At 47.6% G+C, this 19,735-nt stretch overlaps 1 protein-coding gene across 1 annotated transcript in view; it reads left to right on the top strand.

Moving 5' to 3' along the window:
* The first annotated feature begins 495 nt into the window (after positions 1–495).
* The window catches only part of GLP2R (glucagon-like peptide 2 receptor), a 69,049-nt gene continuing 49,809 nt past the window's right edge, over positions 496–19,735 (top strand). Inside the window, exons 1-4 of the mRNA XM_011933269.1 lie at positions 496–1,197; positions 8,777–8,864; positions 10,974–11,078; positions 17,550–17,671. Of these exons, the coding sequence (XP_011788659.1) occupies positions 1,009–1,197; positions 8,777–8,864; positions 10,974–11,078; positions 17,550–17,671 (504 nt within the window). The 5' untranslated portion in view covers positions 496–1,008. The remainder of the gene's footprint in view (positions 1,198–8,776; positions 8,865–10,973; positions 11,079–17,549; positions 17,672–19,735) is intronic.

Below are 19,735 nucleotides of genomic sequence, written 5' to 3'. Positions count from 1 at the left end.
GAGAGGGCAGGGGCAGGACAGGGTACCTTCCCAAGTAGCTGTGCTCAGGCACCTCTGGTCAGAAGACCTGCCTATTACTTGCTGTGTGGCTTTGGGCAAGCCATCCAACCTCTCTGAGCCTCAATCTTTCTCAGCTGTCAGATGAAGAACTCATCGTATCCTCACGGGGTTATTATCAGGCTGAGTGAAATAAGATGGTGGATTAAAAGATGTTGCCAATGCGAGTTGCAGGAAGAGCGTACACCTGTGCTTGTTAGTAAGCGACCTATCATCAATTCCATAAAAGGGTCTGTCAGGTGGGCTGAGCCACGTGTGCTTAGAACAAGTAGGCATTCAAGACGAGTGAATGTTGGGCTTTTCAACACATCGTTTTGCTATTGTGCAGACATAACCTAAGCCGCTGATTGGGTTTTTGCTTCACGGCCTGGGTTGGGAGCTGTTCTCTCCTAAGCTGAGCAACCATCTCTCCTACAGTCTCTGCATAAACAGGACCCAAGGAGATTCTGCCTTTGTGGTTAGTCTCAGCCCAGCCTGGACAAGCTTAATGCTTTAGAAAGAAATACCCCGCCTCAAAAAGACACCTGCCTCTAAACTGGCTCGAGGCCCATCGCCTTCTGCCAGCCATTCCTCTGCAGCTCGGACCCCAGCCTGTCTCAGTCCAGCCTTGTGCGTTGAGCAGAACCTTCAGGGTGGAGCCCGCTGACCGCCTTGTTCTTTCTCCTTGGCCTGTCGAGGAAGTCCCAGAAAGCACAGCTGACTTAGGGAAGGTCTGGGAAAAATCTCCCTGCTTTTGCGGGGGTAGGGGCGGGGGATGAGCCAGGGCTGAGGAGGAACTCGGAAGACTTTGTAGATTGCTCTCGACAGCCTCAGACACTCTCGGCCCGGCGTGGAGAGGATTGGTGCAAACATTTCCTCTCTGGACCGGGAGGAACACAAGAGGAGACGGCCTGCGGTGCATCTTGGACTGCTAGAGAGATGGACCCTCACTTGTGAAGGTGCACGAGGAAGATGACGCTGGGATCAAGCAGGGCAGGGCCTGGGAGAGGAAGCGCGGGACTCCTGCCTGGCGTCCCTGAGCTGCCCATGGGCATCCCTGCTCCCTGGGGGACCAGTCCTCTCTCCTTCCACAGGAAGTGCTCTCTCTGGGCCCCTGGGAGGCCCTTCCTCACCCTGGTCCTGCTGGTTTCCATCAAGCAAGTAAGAGCAGTTCATTATTATTGTTATTATTATTATCAGTTATGGGTGTTTCCTGATTTTTTTTTTTAAAGAAGCAATTTAGGCCTCATGTAAGCAATCTGGAAAAGAGAAAACAGTATTAAGAATGTAATGAGCCACCATAATCCTAGCATTCAAAATCACTGTTCATATTTGGCATATTGTCCTCAAATATTTTCTCTATGCGTTTTTTTTTTTTTTTTTTTTTTTTTTTTTTACAACGGCTGGTATTAGGAAGTATAAAACACATTGTATCCTGGTCTCCCCCAGACCCCGCATCATATTGTAAGCATTTCCCCGCGTCAATGTGAATTCTGCAAATAGCATTTACAATTGCCGTATATATCCTTCTGTTTGCCTTCAGTATTCTCCCAGGTTTGAGTATTTAGGTTGAGCAAATCCATTTTTCTTTTTCCTTTCCTTTCCTTTCCTTTCTTTCCTTTCCTTTCCTATCTCTTCCGTTTCCTTTCCCTTCTGTTTCCTTTTTCCTTTCCATTACAAAAATATAGAATGCTAATTGTTTTTTTTTAAAATACAATTCAAAGAAGTGAAATGAAAACTAGAAATCACTCTACTTCCAACAGCTAGAAATCACCCTCATTCACATTTGAGGGCTTATCCTTCCAGACATTTTTCTACCATCGTTTACATACAGTTTTTTGTTTTTTTGTTTTTTTTTGAGATGGGGTCTCTCTCTGTTGCCCAGGCTGGAGTGCAGTGGTGCAATCTTGACTCACTGCAACCTCCGCCTCCCAGGTTCAAGTGATTTTCCTGCCTCAGCCTCCCAAGTAGCTGGGATTACAGTCACCCATCACCACCTGGCTAATTTTTGTATTTTAGTAGAGACAGGGTTGGCCAGGCTGGTCTCGAACTCCTGACCTCAAGTGATCTACCCGCCTCGGCCTCCCAAAGTGCTGAGATTACACGCGTAAGCTGCCATACCAGGCCTCCATACAGTTTTTTCTTTTTTCTTTTTTTTTAAAAAAAAAAAAAACAGGCACATACTGTAAATATTATTTTGTAATCTGCTTTCTTCATAACAAAATACACTAATAACACAACTGACATTATTATGGAGCACTTGCGCTGCACTGGGTTGAGTGCCAGGTGCCTTCTATTCCTCATTATCTCCTTCTGTGTTCTCAGCAACCCTGTAGTTGGAGGTTCTCTTGTTAATCCCCTTTTACAGATGAGTAAACTGAGTCTCGGAGAAGTTGAGCAACATTCTTCCATGTCAGTAGATGTAGTTCCGTGGAATGATACTTAAGGGCTTTAAAGGATTTGTTGTAATGTATTTAACTATCCTCTGTAGTTGGGCATGCTGGTAGCTTGCTTTATTCTATCCAAGAAGATTAGACCTTCGTCCTCTTTCCAAGTTTCCATTTGGATACCAGGCTATGGGCAGTATAAAAGGATGATGGGAAGGATCCCCAGTTCCACTCATCTGAGTAAAGAAAGTGGCCTAAGGAATGGCTCAGGCTGGGCACAGTAGCTCACGCCTGTGACCCCAGCACTTTGGGAGGCCGAGGCAGGCAGATCATGAGGTCAGGAGTTCAAGTCCAGCCTGGCCAACATGGTGAAACCCCATCTCTACTAAAAAATGCAAAAATTAGCTGGGCGTGGTGGTACGTGCCTGTCATGTTAGCTACTCAGGAGGCTGAGGCGGAAGAATTACTTGAACCAGGAGGCGGAGGTTGCAGTGAGCCAAGATCACACCATTGCACTCCAGCCAGGGCAGTAGAGTGAGGATCTGTCTAAAAAAAAAAGGAATGGCTGTCTTCCTCCTTTGTTCCGTGGGCAGGGTGAGTCCCTGTTCATGGTCTTGGAATTCTAAACCCCTGCAGCCCCCATGTAGGGCAGGCTGTGGCACTAGGTCTCATGAGGGTTCACCCCAGGTTTTCTTTGCTGCAAGCCTGGGGCTACAGACGCAGATAAGCCCTGCCAGATTTCCTACATCCAGGGTCCCCCAGAGGCTGCCTTCAAGCCCTCATGGATTGTAAATGTGAGCCCAGTGAATGGTTTCATGGAATTCTTGCCATCATGGCAAGAATGGTCACTCTCCCCTGGTGACCAGAACATCCTTAAGGCAGGTGGCGCTGGCCTGCCTCTGGTCCCAGGACTTCAGTCTGTTAGTGGTGGGGCCAGTGGTGGGAGACTTGATTCAGAACCTTCGTCCTTGCTTCCATTCTCTGGATATCTCATATCAACACTGAGTGAGCGCACCCAGCTTATCATGTAGTTTTGTTCACAAATGTGAACAATGGCCGACCACATGCCAAGCCCTGAGACAGCACTTGGGATATTATCATAACATGCTTCCTCACACCTCATCTTACTTAATCCTCAACATCTTCTCAATCCTCTGAGAAGCGTGTTATTACTGAGCCCCTTTTACAGATGGGCAAACTAAGCTTCAGAGGAGTTAAATGCTTGCCTTCGATGCTGTAGCTCCTAAGCACTGGAGCCGCTGTGCCTACCCGGGGTGTTTGAAGCCCTGTGTTTTTTCTTCTGTAGCGTTCTTGGGAGTTGATGTATGAATATTTATGTTAGAACAGCAGAATCTGCAGAGCCTCAGGCCGGCTTACCAGGCTGAGAAAGCCACACCTTGGCCCTTTCACTCTGGTATTTTTATAATCAGCAACATGCCTGCTGGCAGCGTCTGCTTCCACTCTCTGCCACCCAGTCTGCGTTTTCAGAGCCTTTCTGGCTGTCTGTCCTCTGGGTGTGTCTGTAATTCTGATGGCCTTACTCTTGGTTCTCCATCTTAACCCCGTATTCCTTTTCTAGATGTTTATATTACAAGGCTTTGGGAAGACTTTGATGATGAATTCTGCCCATAGCCTCTTTCCCTGCGTGGAATATAAATGACTGTGGTGTGTGTTCTGGCAGGAAGTCTTCAAAAAATTCACTTAATGAGAAATTCTCAGGGATGGTTTAGTTTCTAAATTCAAGCAGGGAAGTAGTGTTATCCCCACACCACCCTCTCCCACACTCATTTACTTAGCATTTGCTTTGGCATGGAAAACATAAACTATCTAAGGATTTTTGAGAAGTACATTGTGGCCCTTTTATACATGGATGGCAGGAGGGTAAAATGGTGCATATTTAAAATTTTTAATTTTTTTTTTTTTTTTGGCGAGGGTAGACGGTTTGACAATCAAAAACCTTTAAAACTATGTGTATTCTGTGACCCAGAAATTCAAATTCAAAGAATTTCTAAGAAAATAAAGATGTACTCTCAAATGTTCAACTATGAGGATTTTAATTACAGCATCATTTATATCAGCAAACATCTTAAAACAACATAGACATTCAATGCTAGAGGATTTAAAAACTAAATTATATCACTTTTTTTATAGAATATTATGTAGCTGTTAAAAGGATGCTTTACTTCATTTATTATTTATTGAAATGGAAATATATTCACAATATGGGTCTTCTAATGAAACATAAAAGGCTTTGAAACAATATTATTCCCTTTGAAGTTACAATACAAAAGAAAAGAAAGACAATGAAAGGGTATAGAGAGAAGAATCTGGAAGTAGATGGTAATTTCTGAGTAATGAGATGATAATTCCACCTTCTCCCCTTTTTGCATAGCTGTGACTTCTATTTCATCTACAGTGAAGTGTATTCGTTCTCTAACAAAGAAAAACAGATTTATTTAAAGAGAGTCAGTACAAGGATTTCTCTTTCCTTTTCCTTAATCCCTTATGGCCAAGTTCGTTGCTGATGCTGGTTGCCTATGCAAGGGAAGAGAAATCAAGGTCAAGCTGGACTTTTCCAGTTGGAAAAAAAATCACCTGTATATCTTCTTTCCTCATGACTTTGGGAATCTGGCTGTGATTGAACTTGGATGTACCTCTTGTGTTTTTTATGTCTTTAGGGCAAGGACTGGGAAGACAGTCTGAGTTTGTCCAGCTCCCCTAGACTGACAAAATTCAGTACTTTTTAGTTTTAGTTCGTTTTTCTGCTTTTGGTTATGGCCATTGGCCATGGCAAAGGATGGAGGATAGGGGAACATTACTCCAGAGACTGATTTTATTGTCACTTCCTTAATCAGGTCCCGGGGAGGTCCCTGGGGCCATAAATAGTACTGTGTCCCCCAGTGGATCTTACATTGATGACTTGAAGGATTCTAGAGGCTTATTATTTGGTTGGCAACTCATCTGCTGAATTTGTAAAAATGATTTAGAGTCAGTTACGGTGCCATTAAAGATGTTTACGTCTTTAAACAATATGTTAATAACTTACATGCTTCCTCTTGGGCCATAACTCAGAGAGATATATTAATAGAGATTCCAAACTCATAGGAAACTGAAATCAAGGGATAAATGCCAATTATTGTACCATTATTATTACTTATTGGATAATTGCATGGTTCTCAAACTGTGTGCTTATATACCCGAGCACACCACTGTGAACTCACAGGGGTGCTATGAGATACTTTAATTTTTCAAGGGAAGTACAGTGATATGTAGCATTTTCCAGACACCGTGCAAACTACTAGCTCAAGGTATTCGTGGTGTTAATGTTAGATCTCACCTCCTCCCTTTTGATGATGTTGTTTCTTTGCAAAGCTGGGTTTTCCACAGGTCCTGTGATTAAAAAGCAAGTAGGGCACAAAAATCAGTGTGGAACAGGAAATAAAGGTGGTGGCATCCGATCTGATCCTAAAGCTTGAGAAGTTGTGCAATGCACAGCAGGCACTAAGCTGTTAAGGCATAAATATTTATTAAGTTGTTTGGACTGACTTACTTAATGAGTGGGGTTTTAGATATATCTTTTGGCCTAGAAGTGCTGTGGAAAAATTACTGAGTCAATAAGTCTGGGAACTGCTGGTCTAATGACCACACTAGCTCTTCTTCAAAAAGTTGGTTGTGTGATTGTTGCTGCACTCCCTACTGGTATACCAGTCCTACCTCATTCTTTTGGGATAACCCTAAGTCTACATGGCCCTAGAAAGCATTTGAGCTTGTTGTCCCTTGTGAGAAGAGAGAAAACCTTAAAGCCAACTGATTAACTGGGTGATCTTAGCCCAGATCATTTATTGAACCCTTCCTCATCCTCCATCCCACAACTGAGCCTCTGAAAATAGACAGCAAGAGCATTAACTCCCGCCCTGTGCTGGGGGCTTGTATTCAGAGCTGAAAGGCACATCTCAGTCCTCAAGGAGCTTATGCAGTAGGGAGGAAGATGGATAAGTGGCCCACCAATGACACTGCGGTGTGATGGGCCATAGGGATCGGTCATGCAGGGGAAGGGTGACAAGCTCAAGACTCAGGGAGACAGGTGGTTAAGTATGGCCAAGGGTCTCTGGTCTTGAGTTGGGCTTTGAAGGATGAATAGGAGTTCATCAGGTGAAAATGAGGGCAGAAGCGAGCACCAGTGGGAAGTGCAAGGATGAGAAGTCATGAAGGAGCAAGACTTGGGACAAGGATGGCTGGGAGGCTAAATCCCGAGGCCACAGACCTTAAGTGAAAGACTGTAGGCAGGAGAGCCCTGTGCTCAGCTCTGTCCTGTTCTCCTGTCACTGTGGAGCAGTGTGGAGGGTGGATGGTGGCCCCAGGCCAGAGGAGGAAAGGAAAGACAGGGTTGGATAGGAGAGACGTTAAGAAGGTGGGGTCGATGGAACCTGGACAAGGGAAAGGAAATTGCCGTAGACGACTCCTGGTTTCAGGTTTGTAACAGAGAGAACTGAGCCACGCAGGGCAGAAGCTCGTAGGGAAGCCAAGGATGACAGACCAGAATGCCCTTGGCCTTGCATGCCAGCCAGTTATATAGCTGCCATCTCTGGAGCAGATTCTAAGTCCTTTTTAGGGCAGGGGCTGTGTCTCCCTCATCTCTGTATCCTAATTCCTCCTTAACACAAGGCCTGGCCCACAATACGTGCCTGATGAACAACAGAAGAGAAAGTCCTTTTTAAAATCAAAGGAAGGCCAGGCATGGTGGCCTTTGAGAGGCCAAGGCAGGAGGATCATTTGAGCCCAGGAATTTGAGACCAGCCTGGGAAATGTAACAAAATCCTGTCTCTACAAAAAATACAAAAATTAGGGCCGGGCGTGGCGGCTCACGCCTGTAATCCCAGCACTTTGGGAGGCCGAGGAGGGCAGATCACAAGGTCAGGAGTTCAAGACCAGCCTGACCAACATGGCGAAACCCTGTCTCTACTAAAAATACAAAAATTAGCCGAGTGTGGTGGTGCATGCCTGTAATTTCACCTACTCAGGAGGTGAGGCAGAAGAATCCCTTGAACCCAGGAGGTGGAGGTTGTAGTGAGCCGAGATCATGCCACTGCACTCCAGCCTGGGCGACAGAGGGAGACTCCATCTAAACAACAACAACAACAACAAAAATTAGCCAAGCATGGTGGCGTGTGCCTGTAGTCCCAGCTACTCAGGATGCTGAGATGCAAGGATCACTTGAGCCTGGGAGGCAGGGGTTGCAGTGAGCCGAGATTGTCCTATCACACTCCAGCCTGGGCAACAGAGTGAGGAGACCCTGCCTCAAAAAAGTAAATAAATAAAAGTAAAATAAAAAGAAGTGGTCCAGGTACACAAGTAGAAGCTGTTACACAGCCCAGTCATCTGGAAAGCCCAAAACGTGCTGTATTTCCAACGTTCAATGGTATGAAATAGTCAATGTTAGAAAGGAAAAAAAATCCCAAGTCCTCAGTAGCTTGAGTAAGTCTCTCAGACACTTCTCTTTGTACTGAACCCACTTCCGAATTGACTTCTCAAGAATAGATATGGGCCAGGCGCGGTGGCTCACGCCTGTAATCCTAGCACTTTGGGAGTCTGAGGTGGGCAGATCACAAGGTCAGGAGATCGAGCCCATCCTGGCCTACATGGTGAAACCCCATCTCTACTAAAAATACGAAAAAAATTAGCTGAGCATGGTGGTGTGCACCTGTAGTCCCAACTACTCGGGGAGGCTGAGGCAGGAGAATCGCTTGAACCCAGGGGGGCAGAGGTTGCAGTGAGTCAAGATCACGCCACTGCACTCCAGCCTGGTGACAGATTGAGACTCTGTCTAAAAAAAAAAAGAAAAAGAAAAGAAAAGATCCTATAATCTGAGCAGAAAAAATCATGGTCACCTCCAGAGCAGAGAATCTGTCTACTCAGAACCTTTGACTTTGGACCTGCAGATACCTGGGTGATGCAGGTTCCAGCAATTATCTGGCCCTTCTGTCACATTGTTGCGTCTTAGTGTGATGCGTCTCTCTTTGGGATCTACATAGTCTTAGCGTGCAACTATTCATGTGGGAGGATGCAAAAGTTTAGGATGAGAATATTGTGTACTCTTGAAACGTCAACGTCACTTAAAGGTTTTTAAATTGTTTTCATATTTGTTTTAAAGCCAATATGATTAGATTATGGAGTGAATGTAAAATGTGTATGTACTCTTAAGATAGAATATAAGATGCCGAAGAAAGGCTGTTTCTTTGCTGTGGGCCATTGTGGGCACTTCCGTGGGAAGGTTGGAGAATCATGGTGTGAAGTGACAACAAGGCCACATCTGTACTTGGTCACTGGGGGTGACCATGTTTTTGTTTGCTCAGGCTACAGGATCCCTCCTTGAGGAAACGACTCGGAAGTGGGCTCAGTACAAACAGGCGTGCCTGAGAGACTTACTCAAGGAACCTTCTGGTAAGCATGTGTATTAGTTATCCGTGGCTGTGTAACAAATTGTCCCAAAGCTTAGTGGTTCAAAACAGGAACCAGTCATTTATTACCTCTCATCGTTTCTGTGGGTGAGGAATTCAGACAGGGCACACTGGGGATGGCTTGTTTCTGCTCTGTAATGTCTGGAGTTTAGCTGGAAGACTCCCACGGCCTCTACACTTGACCAGGGCTTCCATACAGCATGATGGTGGGGTCTTAAGGGCCTGCCTAACCAAAGGCCAGATTGCCTTTCATGCCTTGCCCTTGAAAGTCATACAAGATCACTTTGGCCATGTTCAACTGGTCAGACAGCTACAAAGCTCTGCTCAGGCTAAAGGAGCAGAAACACAGACCGCATGCCCCATTGTAATGAAACATATGAAACCAGATGTATGTGGATGTGACCATCTTTGATAAAAGCCATCTGCCATGGCACATTCATCACCTGATCACATGACATGATTAGCTGCCGTATATTAGCCTGGGAATCTGTTAAAGGAATGGGGGTTGGGGGGTGCCCCATCTCCCAGGGCGTTAACTAAATCTGAATAGTAACATTTCTCTTCTCCAAGGTGACACTAAGTTCAGAACATTCTAGCAAATACGTAATAGTTGTCTGCAGGCTGACTCTTTGGGTGCAGCGATGTGCACCATGCCCATCTCCAAAAGAAAAAAAGAAGAAAGTATCTTGGCCCATTGCCTCTGAGCCCACTGAGGACAATCCCCAGCTCTGGCTTCTTTCAGATCATTTAATTCAGAGGCCTTGAGATTGACAGGACACTGTGAACTCTCCCTTTCTTTCTTCACCCAAAGGCAGTCCCAGGCTTCAAGCCCTTGTCAGCTCCCTCTGAAGACCTCATGGGTCCAGGCAGGTTGTGGTCAAGCCTTGAGGTCAGCTGCAGGAACCACCTCTCATTTTGGAGAACACTGCTTTCTGAGGTCAAGGTAAGGCAGGTCTTCATCCAGAGCCATGCCATGCACAGCTCAGGTGAGCACTGCCTTACCGGGTGCTGACACCTGGCAGCCAGGTTGACACAGTGTCCCAAGCAAGCTCGTAACACCATGGTGTTTCTAGGTTTTCAATGCCAGGAACCTGGCCTTTTTTTCTTTTTTTGAGATGGAGTATTGCTCTGTCACCCAGCTGGAGTGCGGTGGCATGATCTCAGCTCGCTGCAACCTCTGACTCCCTGGTTCAAGTGATTCTCCTGCCTCAGCCTGACGAGTAGCTGGAATTACAGGCACACGCCACCATGCCCAGCTAATTTTTGTATTTTTAGTAGAGATGGGGTTTCACCATGTTGGCCAGGATGGTCTTGATCCCCTGACCTCATGATCTGGAAACCTGGCCATTTTAGCCTAATAGGGAGCAGCAGATGGTGGGGAATGGTGCTCTGCTTCCGGGATGTCAGGAGCTTGCAATATTAGAAGTTTGGGACCTAGTCTGAAATACTTCTGTTTGATTCCGGGAGGCCCATAATGCAGAGTTTTAAGATTGTTGCTTCCCGTTGCCAAACACCAGGGTAAATCATCCCCTGAGATGGTCCAAATATCTCATAATGATCATTGAATTAGTGCTCCAATGGAGAGATATGACTATACAGTACTTGTATTAGACATGTGTGACCAAGGACCTTGAGTGTGTAGATCCCCTTATTCTGCTGGTCTTTTTGCACATTCACAGAGTAAATGTATCCTGGGATCTAACTGGTGAACGGTTGATGATTATTTAACTGATTGTGGAACATAAGGGCCCGGCTGAGCCTCCAGGTGTCCTCCTGTCCCCAAGTTTCTGTGAAAGTTTAGTTCATGTCAAATAAAGTACAATCGGTATCATGTGTACATTGACATAATTGACCAGAAGTCAAGCTGGGCAGACAAATGCACGTTGTTTGGGGCTGCATTCAGCATTCCTGTGGTCCCCAAATCATTCCCCATCCTTGACTCATCTAGAGAGTGGGCTACCCATGCTGGTTTCTGCACAGGTTACAACAGCTTCCAGTGCCAGGAAGGTGGGCTCCCATGGTGCCTCTGCCTCCATCAGGGCATCCCTGGGCTGAAACACCGATGGTCATCAGACCCTTCTTCTCTCTATAGGCATATTTTGTAACGGGACGTTTGATCAGTATGTATGTTGGCCTCATTCTTCTCCTGGAAATATCTCTGTACCCTGCCCTTCATACTTACCTTGGTGGAGTGAAGGTAATAAGTCTTATTTTTATCAATTTTCCCCAACCAAGTGCTTTCCTCAAGTCCTCTTTCCCCACAAACAGTCCCCGTCTAAGCTCTCAGGAATACATCTTCCTTCTCCTCTTCTGTAATTCTTCTATTCCTGGATGTTCCATTTATTTTTATGTATGTATGTATATATGTATGTATATATTTATTTTTGTGGTTACATAGTAGGCGTATATATTTGTGGGGTACATGAGATGTTTTGTTACAGGCATGCAATGTGAACAGGCATGGAGAATGGGGTATCCATCTCCTCAAGCATTTATCTTTTCAGTTACAAACAATCCAATTACACTCCTTAAGTTATTTTAAAATGTACGATTCAGTTATTATTATTATTGTATATATATTTTTTGAGATGGAGTCTCGCTCTGTTGCCCAGGCTGGAGTGCAGTGGCACAATCTCAGCTCACTGCAACCTTCGCCTCCCAGGTTCAAGCAATTCTCCTGCCTCACCCTCCCGAGTAGCTGGGACTACAGGTACCTGCACTCAGCTAATTTTTTTGTATTTTTAGTAGAGATGGGATTTGACCGTGTTAGCCAGGCTGGTCTCAATCTCCTGACCTCAGGTGATCCGCCCGCCTCGGCCTCCCAAATTGCTGGGATTACAGGCATGAGCACCGTGCCTGGCCAATTAAGTTATTATTGACGATTGTAACCAGTTGTGCTATCAAATAGTAGGTCTTATTCATTCTTTCTATTTTTTGCACCCATTATCCCTCCCGGCCGCTCACTACCCTTCCCAACCTCTGGCAACCACCCTTCTACTCTCTATGTCCGTGAGTTCAATTGTTTTGATTTTTAGCTCTTACAAACAAGTAGCTCTCCTACTTCAAAGCTTCTAGAGTACAGATCCAGCAGCCACTAAATTTGGCTGCAGTGGGGATACGAATGGCCACTGTCATGGAGAGGAGAAACAGGTGAGGAAGAAAGATTGGGATGCTGACCTCCACACAATTTTTGACTTGCTAGATGGGGAGGAAGGATTTTCAAAGTACCCTTTGCATTCACATCGAAAGGAGGTGCCAATGCGTTAGTGCTTTTAACTCCCATGGGACTTGGATGGAGAATTTAACCACTTAGCTTGCTCTGATCCTGTTTCAAGGAAATAAACATGACTTAGATACCCCGGATAATATCCCATCCCTACCAGCCCCAGAAGCGCGACCTCTTCGTTACTTTATTCTGGAAGAGGAGGGAGGTGATTACTGGTTAGATTCCCGTTGCCTTTGACCACAGACCACCGGCAAATATAAGGACAACTAAAACTGTTCTCAGGAAACATAAGTGGTTACAAAGCTCCAGGCAAAACAAGGTGAGAACCAGCTTCTGAGAGGGTGAGATGATAGCCTTTCGTATTTAATTTCAGCCCCATTAATCATCCCATCCTGCAACTTTGGTTTCAATGTTTTGAGCCTCTGGAGCAGAGAGAGTGTGTTTAGAAGGAAGATACATTTCTGGGTGGGAGAGTTAGTGACCTATTTTATGGAAGTGTTCTCTGATGAAATCCAGTTGGAATCAGCCCAAGAAGCATGAGAATGTGAGATTTTAGGGAGGGTGGAAGAGACAACTCGCTGGATCGGAGGGCTCTGAATGACTCAGGCACAGTTCCCCTGGGAACAGCTGAGTGAGGGGAAAGAGCACTGGGTGTGGAGTCAGGAGCCCCGAGGTCGGACCCAGTCCCTCTATTTTACACTTTGGAGACCTTGGGCAAATTCCCACAGCCCTCTGAGCTTCCGCTTCCTCATCTATGAAAGGAAGGAGACTTGCTAATTCTGAAGGTGACTCTGAGGAGTAAATGAGAAGGCACTCACAGGGTGCGCCGCAGAGCCGCCGCTTGGTGCTCGGTCCGTGGGAGCTGAAGCTGAGTCTAGGAAGGAACCCCTTGGATTCCTTCAAGTCTTTTTTTTTTTTTTTTTTTGAGACGGAGTCTCGCTCTGTCACCCAGGCTGGAGTGCAGTGGCCCTATCTCGGCTCACTGCAAGCTCGGCCCCCAGGTTCAAGCTATCCTTCCATATCAGCCTCTGAGTAGCTGGGACTACAGATGCCCGCCACCTCGCCCAGCTAGTTTTTTGTATTTAGTAGAGACGGGTTTTCACCGTGTTAGCCAGGATGGTCTCGATCTCCTGACCATGATCCGCCCATCTCGGCCTCCCAAAGTGCTGGGATTACAGGCTTGAGCCACCGCGCCCAGCCTCCTTCAAGTCTTGAGGCCCCAAACACCCAGACTCCTCAGTAGCCCGTGGAGCCGATCCCCACTTCTCTGCTCACTGTCTACCTGTCCCTTTCCAAGAGCTAAAAACACAGATCCATCCCACTGTAAGAGAAAATGAAGTGTTCAAAAAGCCACACTTACAAAGAAGTTAAATTAAAGGCTCTTTAAAAAAAAAAAATAGGTTGTGGGCCTCTGGAATGTGAAGGCAGTGTGATTTGCAAAAGGTGGGAAGTTACTCTTCCACCTGCCATTCTGTGCACTAAATCTTTAGAATCCAAATGGATCTCTGCAGCGAAAAGAGAATGTGGAGACCATGGAAGGGCGCAGAGAAGCACATGTGCAAATGCACAGAGTGGAGGAGAGAGTCCTTGTGAGATGGGAGAGAGAAATGAGCATGGTCGTATCAGAAGAGGGAGCGCCTGGCCTGTAGTCCCAGCTACTCCGGAGGCTGAGGCAGGAGAATGGTGTGAACCCGGGAGGCGGAGCTTGCAGTGAGACGAGATTGCGCCACTGAGTGCCTGATGGCAAACAGAGGCTGTAACTGACGACTGAGGCTGGGGGCTGATGAGGAAGGAAACTGGGTGTTAGTCACTAGGGTTTCAAACTCTTCTGTAGAGGAGGATTATGTGGAGCCCCAGAAGGTGTTAAGGCATAAAAATGGAGCTCAAGTTGTAGTCTGGGAGAATGACGTTGAGAGCATGTAGCTATTGGACCGAGAAATGGAGGAACCAGGGAGGAGAGTGGGGAGACTACTATAGTGTCCCAGAAAACGTCATGCTAAGGGTCTGGATTCGGGCAAGGGTAAGAGGGTGGAGAGAAGGAGAAAGATTAAAGAAAAGTGTTGGAGGTGGAATGCTCAAGACTTGTCATCAATTGGAGTAGAAACTGAGGGACAGAAAGGAGTAGAAAATGGAGGAGAGGAAAACAAATTCCTCTTCCTTCTCCTCCTCCTTCTCCCCGTCTCTTCCCCATCTAAGGAATGGTCTCAGGGTCCACCTGGCCCCACCCAAGCCCACATCTCAACCAGTGGGTAGCCAGGTCCTCTGGCTCCTCCTCGCCTCCATCCCTCACTGCTGTGGGCTCACCAGCACCCTCTGCTGCTTTTCCATGGCCTCCTCACGAGTCCCTGCCTCAGATCTGGCCCCTCTAGGCACCTTTGGAAAAGCTTTCTAAAATATCATTCACATTCTGTCTCCCTGCCATCACGACCCCTACAAAAGGCATGCAAGACCTCCTGTTGCCTGGCCCTGCCGACCTCGTTAGCACTCTCCCCCACGTTCAGGGTTCTCTGCACTTCAGTCCATTGAGCAACTCCCAGGCTCTGCACCTGGTCCAGCTCTTGCCACTCAGTACCTTGGCTTGCACACCTGCCCAGGAGGCCTCCTCACAGGCTCTGGCCATGCTCCTCTGCCTATAAAGCCCCTTGCAATTCTCAGCTCAGTCCTTTCCTCCTTCTAGAAGGTTTTTCAGACCTCACGCCTCAACTACAGACCTCTCCTCTCTGTGGCCTCTTTTTTTTTTTTTTTTTTTTTTTTGAGACGGAGTCTTGCTCTGTTGCCCAGGCTGAGTGCACCAATCTTGACTCACTGCAACCTCTGCCTCCTGGGTTCAAACAGTTCTCCTGCCTCAGCCTCCCAAGTAGCTGGGATTACAGGTGTGCACCACCATACCCAGCTAATCTGTGTATTTTTAATAGAGACAGGGTTTCACTGTGTTGGCCAGGCTGGTCTCAAACTCCGGACCTCATGATCCTCCTGCCTTGGCCTCCCGAAGTGCTGGAAATACAGGCGTGAGCCACCGCGCCCGGCCTCTGAGGCCTTTTCTATACCTGCGCAGTCTTCTGTCTTAGCATTTATAATCGTTTACAGCGATTTTTCTTTGCACTCCCCCAGCCAGAGCTGAGCCCTCTTCATATGTTTGCGTTCCCAGCACAAAGCATTATGGCTAGCACAGACAATGCAAGTGTCAAGAGACATTCTTGCCATTCACTCATTCAACTAATATGTATTAAGCATCTGTTGTATGCCATGCATTATTTTTAAGTGCTTGGGATATATTAGTGACAAAAACCAAGTAAGATCTCCTTGTGGGGCTCACATTCTCGCAGGAGAGACAGATAGTTATCAACAAGCATCATAAATAAGTGCAGATGATGTTTGAATGTGATCTGTGTTAAACAAGATGGGGAAGGGATGGGAAGGTTGGAGTGGGGTGATGTGTCGCAACTGTAAACTGGATAGTTAAGGAAGTCTTCGATGGCAAGGTGACATTTTGGTGAAGATGTAAAGAAGGTAAAGGTTTTAGAGGTAGGGTGTTCAGGCTGGAAGGAGACAGCAGGTCAATGGCTCTAGGCGGGGACCATGGCTGGCCTGTTACATGAAGAGAAGAAGGCAGACTTGGCTGTGGTGAAGAGGGGAGAGAAGCAACAGGTTATGGCAGAGAGTTACGGGCCAGGTCTTAGGGGGCTTTGTGAAAGGCCGGAAGAGTTTTTCTCAGAAAGCCCTTGGAAGATCTGGAGAGAAGTGTGACATGATGTGGCTGATTTTTTTTTTTTTTTTTTTTTTTTTTTGTTGAGACAGAGTCTCCCTCTGTCACCTGGGCTAGAGTGCAGCGGCATGATCTCAGCTCACTGTAACCTCTGCCACCGGGGTTCAAGTGATTCTCCTGCCTCAGCCACCCGAGTAGCTGGGATTACAGGCATGTGCCACCACGCTCGGCTAATTTTTTTTTTTTTGTATTTTTAGTAGAGATGGGGTTTCACCACACTAGGCAGGCTGGTCTTGAACTCCTGACCTCAGGTGATCCACCCACGTTGGCCTCCCAAATTGCTAGGGTTACAGGCGTGAGCCACCGCACCCGGCCTATGTGGCTGGTATTTTATTCAACTTGCTCTGACTGCTGGGTTGCCCACAGATGCGAGGGGCAGGACTGTCAGAGGAGTCCCACCTCCCAGTGAGAGATGATAGTTCCACGGGGGGATGAAAGCAGGAAGTGAAAGTGGCAGTCAGATTCCATGTACAGAAGAAGGCAGGGATGACAGATTAGCTAGAGGACCTGAGGAGGGCTATGAGAGACAGAAGGGGAGGGTGACTCTGAGGTTTAGGGCCAGGGGACTGGAAGGATGGGTTTGCCATCCACTGAGGTGGTAAAATAGGTGGGTGGAGCAGATTTTGAAAAGAAGAAAAAGAGTTTGGTTTGGAGTGTGTTGTTTGAGATGTCAGTTAGACAGCCTACCTGCCAAAGGTGTCAGGGGAGCAGGGAGTTGTACCCTGTGGCTGTCCATTCATTAAATTCAGCAGATGGTTACTGTTGGCCCATGATGTGCAGGGCCAGGACTAGGAAGGACCAGCAGATTTTGTTCTCGTTTGCAAGCCTAGCCTCTAATCCTCCAGGTGAGAGGACCTTCTGGGAAAGTCTTCTGGGACAGATGTGACTGAGTCACAATGGCAGTCTGTCTGGGCACAGGGATTTTTCTCATCGTTTTCACACACCCTTTCATTTCTTCCCAAATCCTTCCCAAATCATGGAGAGTTGGTAGCAATTATTATCCCCAGTTCCTGATGAAAACGCAGGAAGGCGGCCGGGCATGGTGGCTCACGCCTGTAATCCCAGCACTTTGGGAGGCTGAGGCAGGAGAATGGCGTGAACCCGGGAGGCGGAGCTTGCTGTGAGCTGAGATGGCACCACTGTACTCCAGCCTGGGAGACAGAGGGAGACTCCGTCTCAAAAAAAAAAAAAAGAAAGAAAGAAAATGCAGGAAGGCTTAGAGGTTTAGGAGAGCTAGGCCCAGGACACACTCATGCATGGATGGTGCATCTGGTGTCAGTCCCAGTCTGTCAGCCACGTGCCCACCACTTTCTCTTCTTCATGGCATGAGCCTCAGGAAGAGATACCCCACCTAGCAAGCATCAGGAGCCCAGACTGGTGTCTCCCAGCTGTGCTGAACCTTGGAGGGCTTATAACATCTCTGAGTCACCAGAGGCTGTTCGAACTCCAGAGACTTTGGGTAAACACAGCAGACATTAGCAGACCATGGTGTGTTACAAAATTGAGAAGCTTCCATGTTTTTCCTTCCATCCCAAATAAACATTGAGGATGTTAATGAGCCCCCAAAAGGGGAAGTGAAAATCCCTTCTCCCTGGGATTTTCCACAGCTCTGTGGCATGCTCAGGGGAACGGGCTGTGCGTTCTGACCTTTCCTCCAGAGCTTTGTTTACTTTCAGAGAGCTCAGGAAGGGCCTACAGACACTGTTTGGCTCAGGGGACTTGGCAGACGATAGAGAACGCCACGGATATTTGGCAGGATGACTCCGAATGCTCCGAGAACCACAGCTTCAAGCAAAACGTGAGTTTGCTCAGCTCAGTGAGGAGGCGTCCAGGGTCCAAATCACCCTCCTCCGGGGCACCCCAGTGGCCTGCTGGCTCCAGGGGCCACACAAAGAGGCTTCTCCCAGCGCCTCTCCCCGGGTAAGCTAAGGAAGGTCCTGCAAAGCAGCAACCCTCATGGCGGCCATGGAATTTCTTCCACTAACTAGGCTGACTTACAAAATCCTAAGAGAAGTCAGTCTTCCAGGGTCGATCCTGGCATTTGCGCTTGCTGTTCCCCATCCTGGAGCACCTGTCCGAGCTCCACTGTGGCCGGTTCCTTCTCACCATCCAGGGTTCAGTCCAAATGTCTCCTTCAAAGAGAGATCTTCCAGGATCACCGAATCCAGAGGGTACCCTCTGTGGTTACTTTCCTACCACATCCCCCCAACCCACCACCCACAACTTTGACCCCTCTATGGCGCCTGCCCCTCCTTGAAATTCTCACATGTTGCCTATTTGTTATCTAGCCCTCTCGCCCCAGTGTAGATCCACTGGGTGACAGAGGACTTGGTGCCTCGAGGGGGTGGCATGGCACAGGGTCTAGGGTCAGACAGCCCTATTTCCATTTCAAATAGTAAGAATGTTAATGAGCCTCTAAAAGAGGAAACGAAACGTCCCTCATCCTTGGGATTTTCCACAGCTCTGTGGCATGCTCAGGGGAATCGTCTGTGTATTCATATCCAGACTCTGCTCTTCCTGGCTGTGAACCTGGTGCAAGTTACCTCATCAGCTTGGGCCTCTGCTTCCTCATTCATGCCACAGGGGTCATATTTTCTGCATGTGACGCTGTGAGGATTTAGTCATCAGACATCAGTTTCTTAGGAGAAAACCTGATACACGGTCAGCACGGTCTATGCAGGCATTCCTGCCCTATACCCAGGGTCTACCACGGTGACTGGTCCGCAAGTCCCCATGGCTTCCCAGGAAAGGTTCTTTGGATGAACAAAAATCCATGCTTCAGACTTCTCTCCACGTTCTTTCCAGGATCCTTCTGCACCATGCTTTCTCGTTGGGCTCTTGCTCTTTTCCCTGAGGACCTCCTGTTTGTCCAACATCTGCTCACTTTCCTTCAAAGCGTAGTGCAAGAGGCTGCACAAAGCAGAGGAACAGGTGCTTGGGGATCAGACAGATATCTACGGCTGCACCTTGGTTTCTTTCATTCAGATGGGCAGGCCACACACAGTAATGAAACATCTATGATGGGTTAGGTTTTTGCACCAGGCACTGGGAATAAACAGGGGGCAGCATGCGGATACTGCCTGCAGGGAGCTCAGGGTCTCGTGAGGCATAGGGACAGTGGGATCGTTGCTGGGAGGGAAGTGCCAGATGCCCAGGGTCAGGGAGAAGGGGGAAAGTCATGTAGACGAGGGACCAGGAAGAGTGCTTAAGCCTAGCTCTGCAGGGCGGGAAGGAGATGGCCATGGGAAGAGAGAGAGCAAGAGGAAGAAACACTCCTAGGGTCAGAGAACACACAGGGCTCTGGGGCCACTTTGAGTGCTGCTGGGCAGGTGAGGTAGGGCCTGAGGAGGACACAGGTGAAGGTGGAAGCCTCAGGAGAGGTAGGTGATGAAGGCCTCCTGTGCCCGGTGAAGGACTTAGGACTTTGCATGTTGAAGGAGGGGAGGGACATTACTAACTCGTGTGTTGACAGGTTTACTCTGGCAGATTGGAGAGGGGTGAGCCTGTCAACACATGGGTTAGTTATGGAGATTGGGGACTGGGGCCATGCTGGAGGCAGAAGGCAGGGAGGACAGGCAGGAACTGTGGCAGCAACTCAGGCCAGATAGGAAGAGAGCGCCCATGGGGCGGAAGAAGTGGGAGGGTGGACTCATAGGTTTGCCAAGGAGCAAAACGGTAGGACCTGGCTGGTGCTGGAGGCTGTGAGAGGGTAGAGTCAAGGACAACAAGATCGCAGGCTTCTGGCTTGGACCCTTGAGGAGACTTAAAAATGCCCCTCCCTGAGAAGAAGGATACAGGGAGAGGCCTTGCCCTTTGGGTTCTCAACATTTTGCTACATAATTCTTTTTTTTTTTTTTTTTTT

The sequence above is a fragment of the Colobus angolensis genome, unplaced genomic scaffold, assembly GCF_000951035.1.
Source record: "Colobus angolensis palliatus isolate OR3802 unplaced genomic scaffold, Cang.pa_1.0 Scaffold125, whole genome shotgun sequence".
In the NCBI taxonomy this organism is placed as follows: Eukaryota; Metazoa; Chordata; class Mammalia; order Primates; family Cercopithecidae; genus Colobus; species Colobus angolensis.
This window is presented reverse-complemented; position numbering and strand designations above follow the sequence as displayed.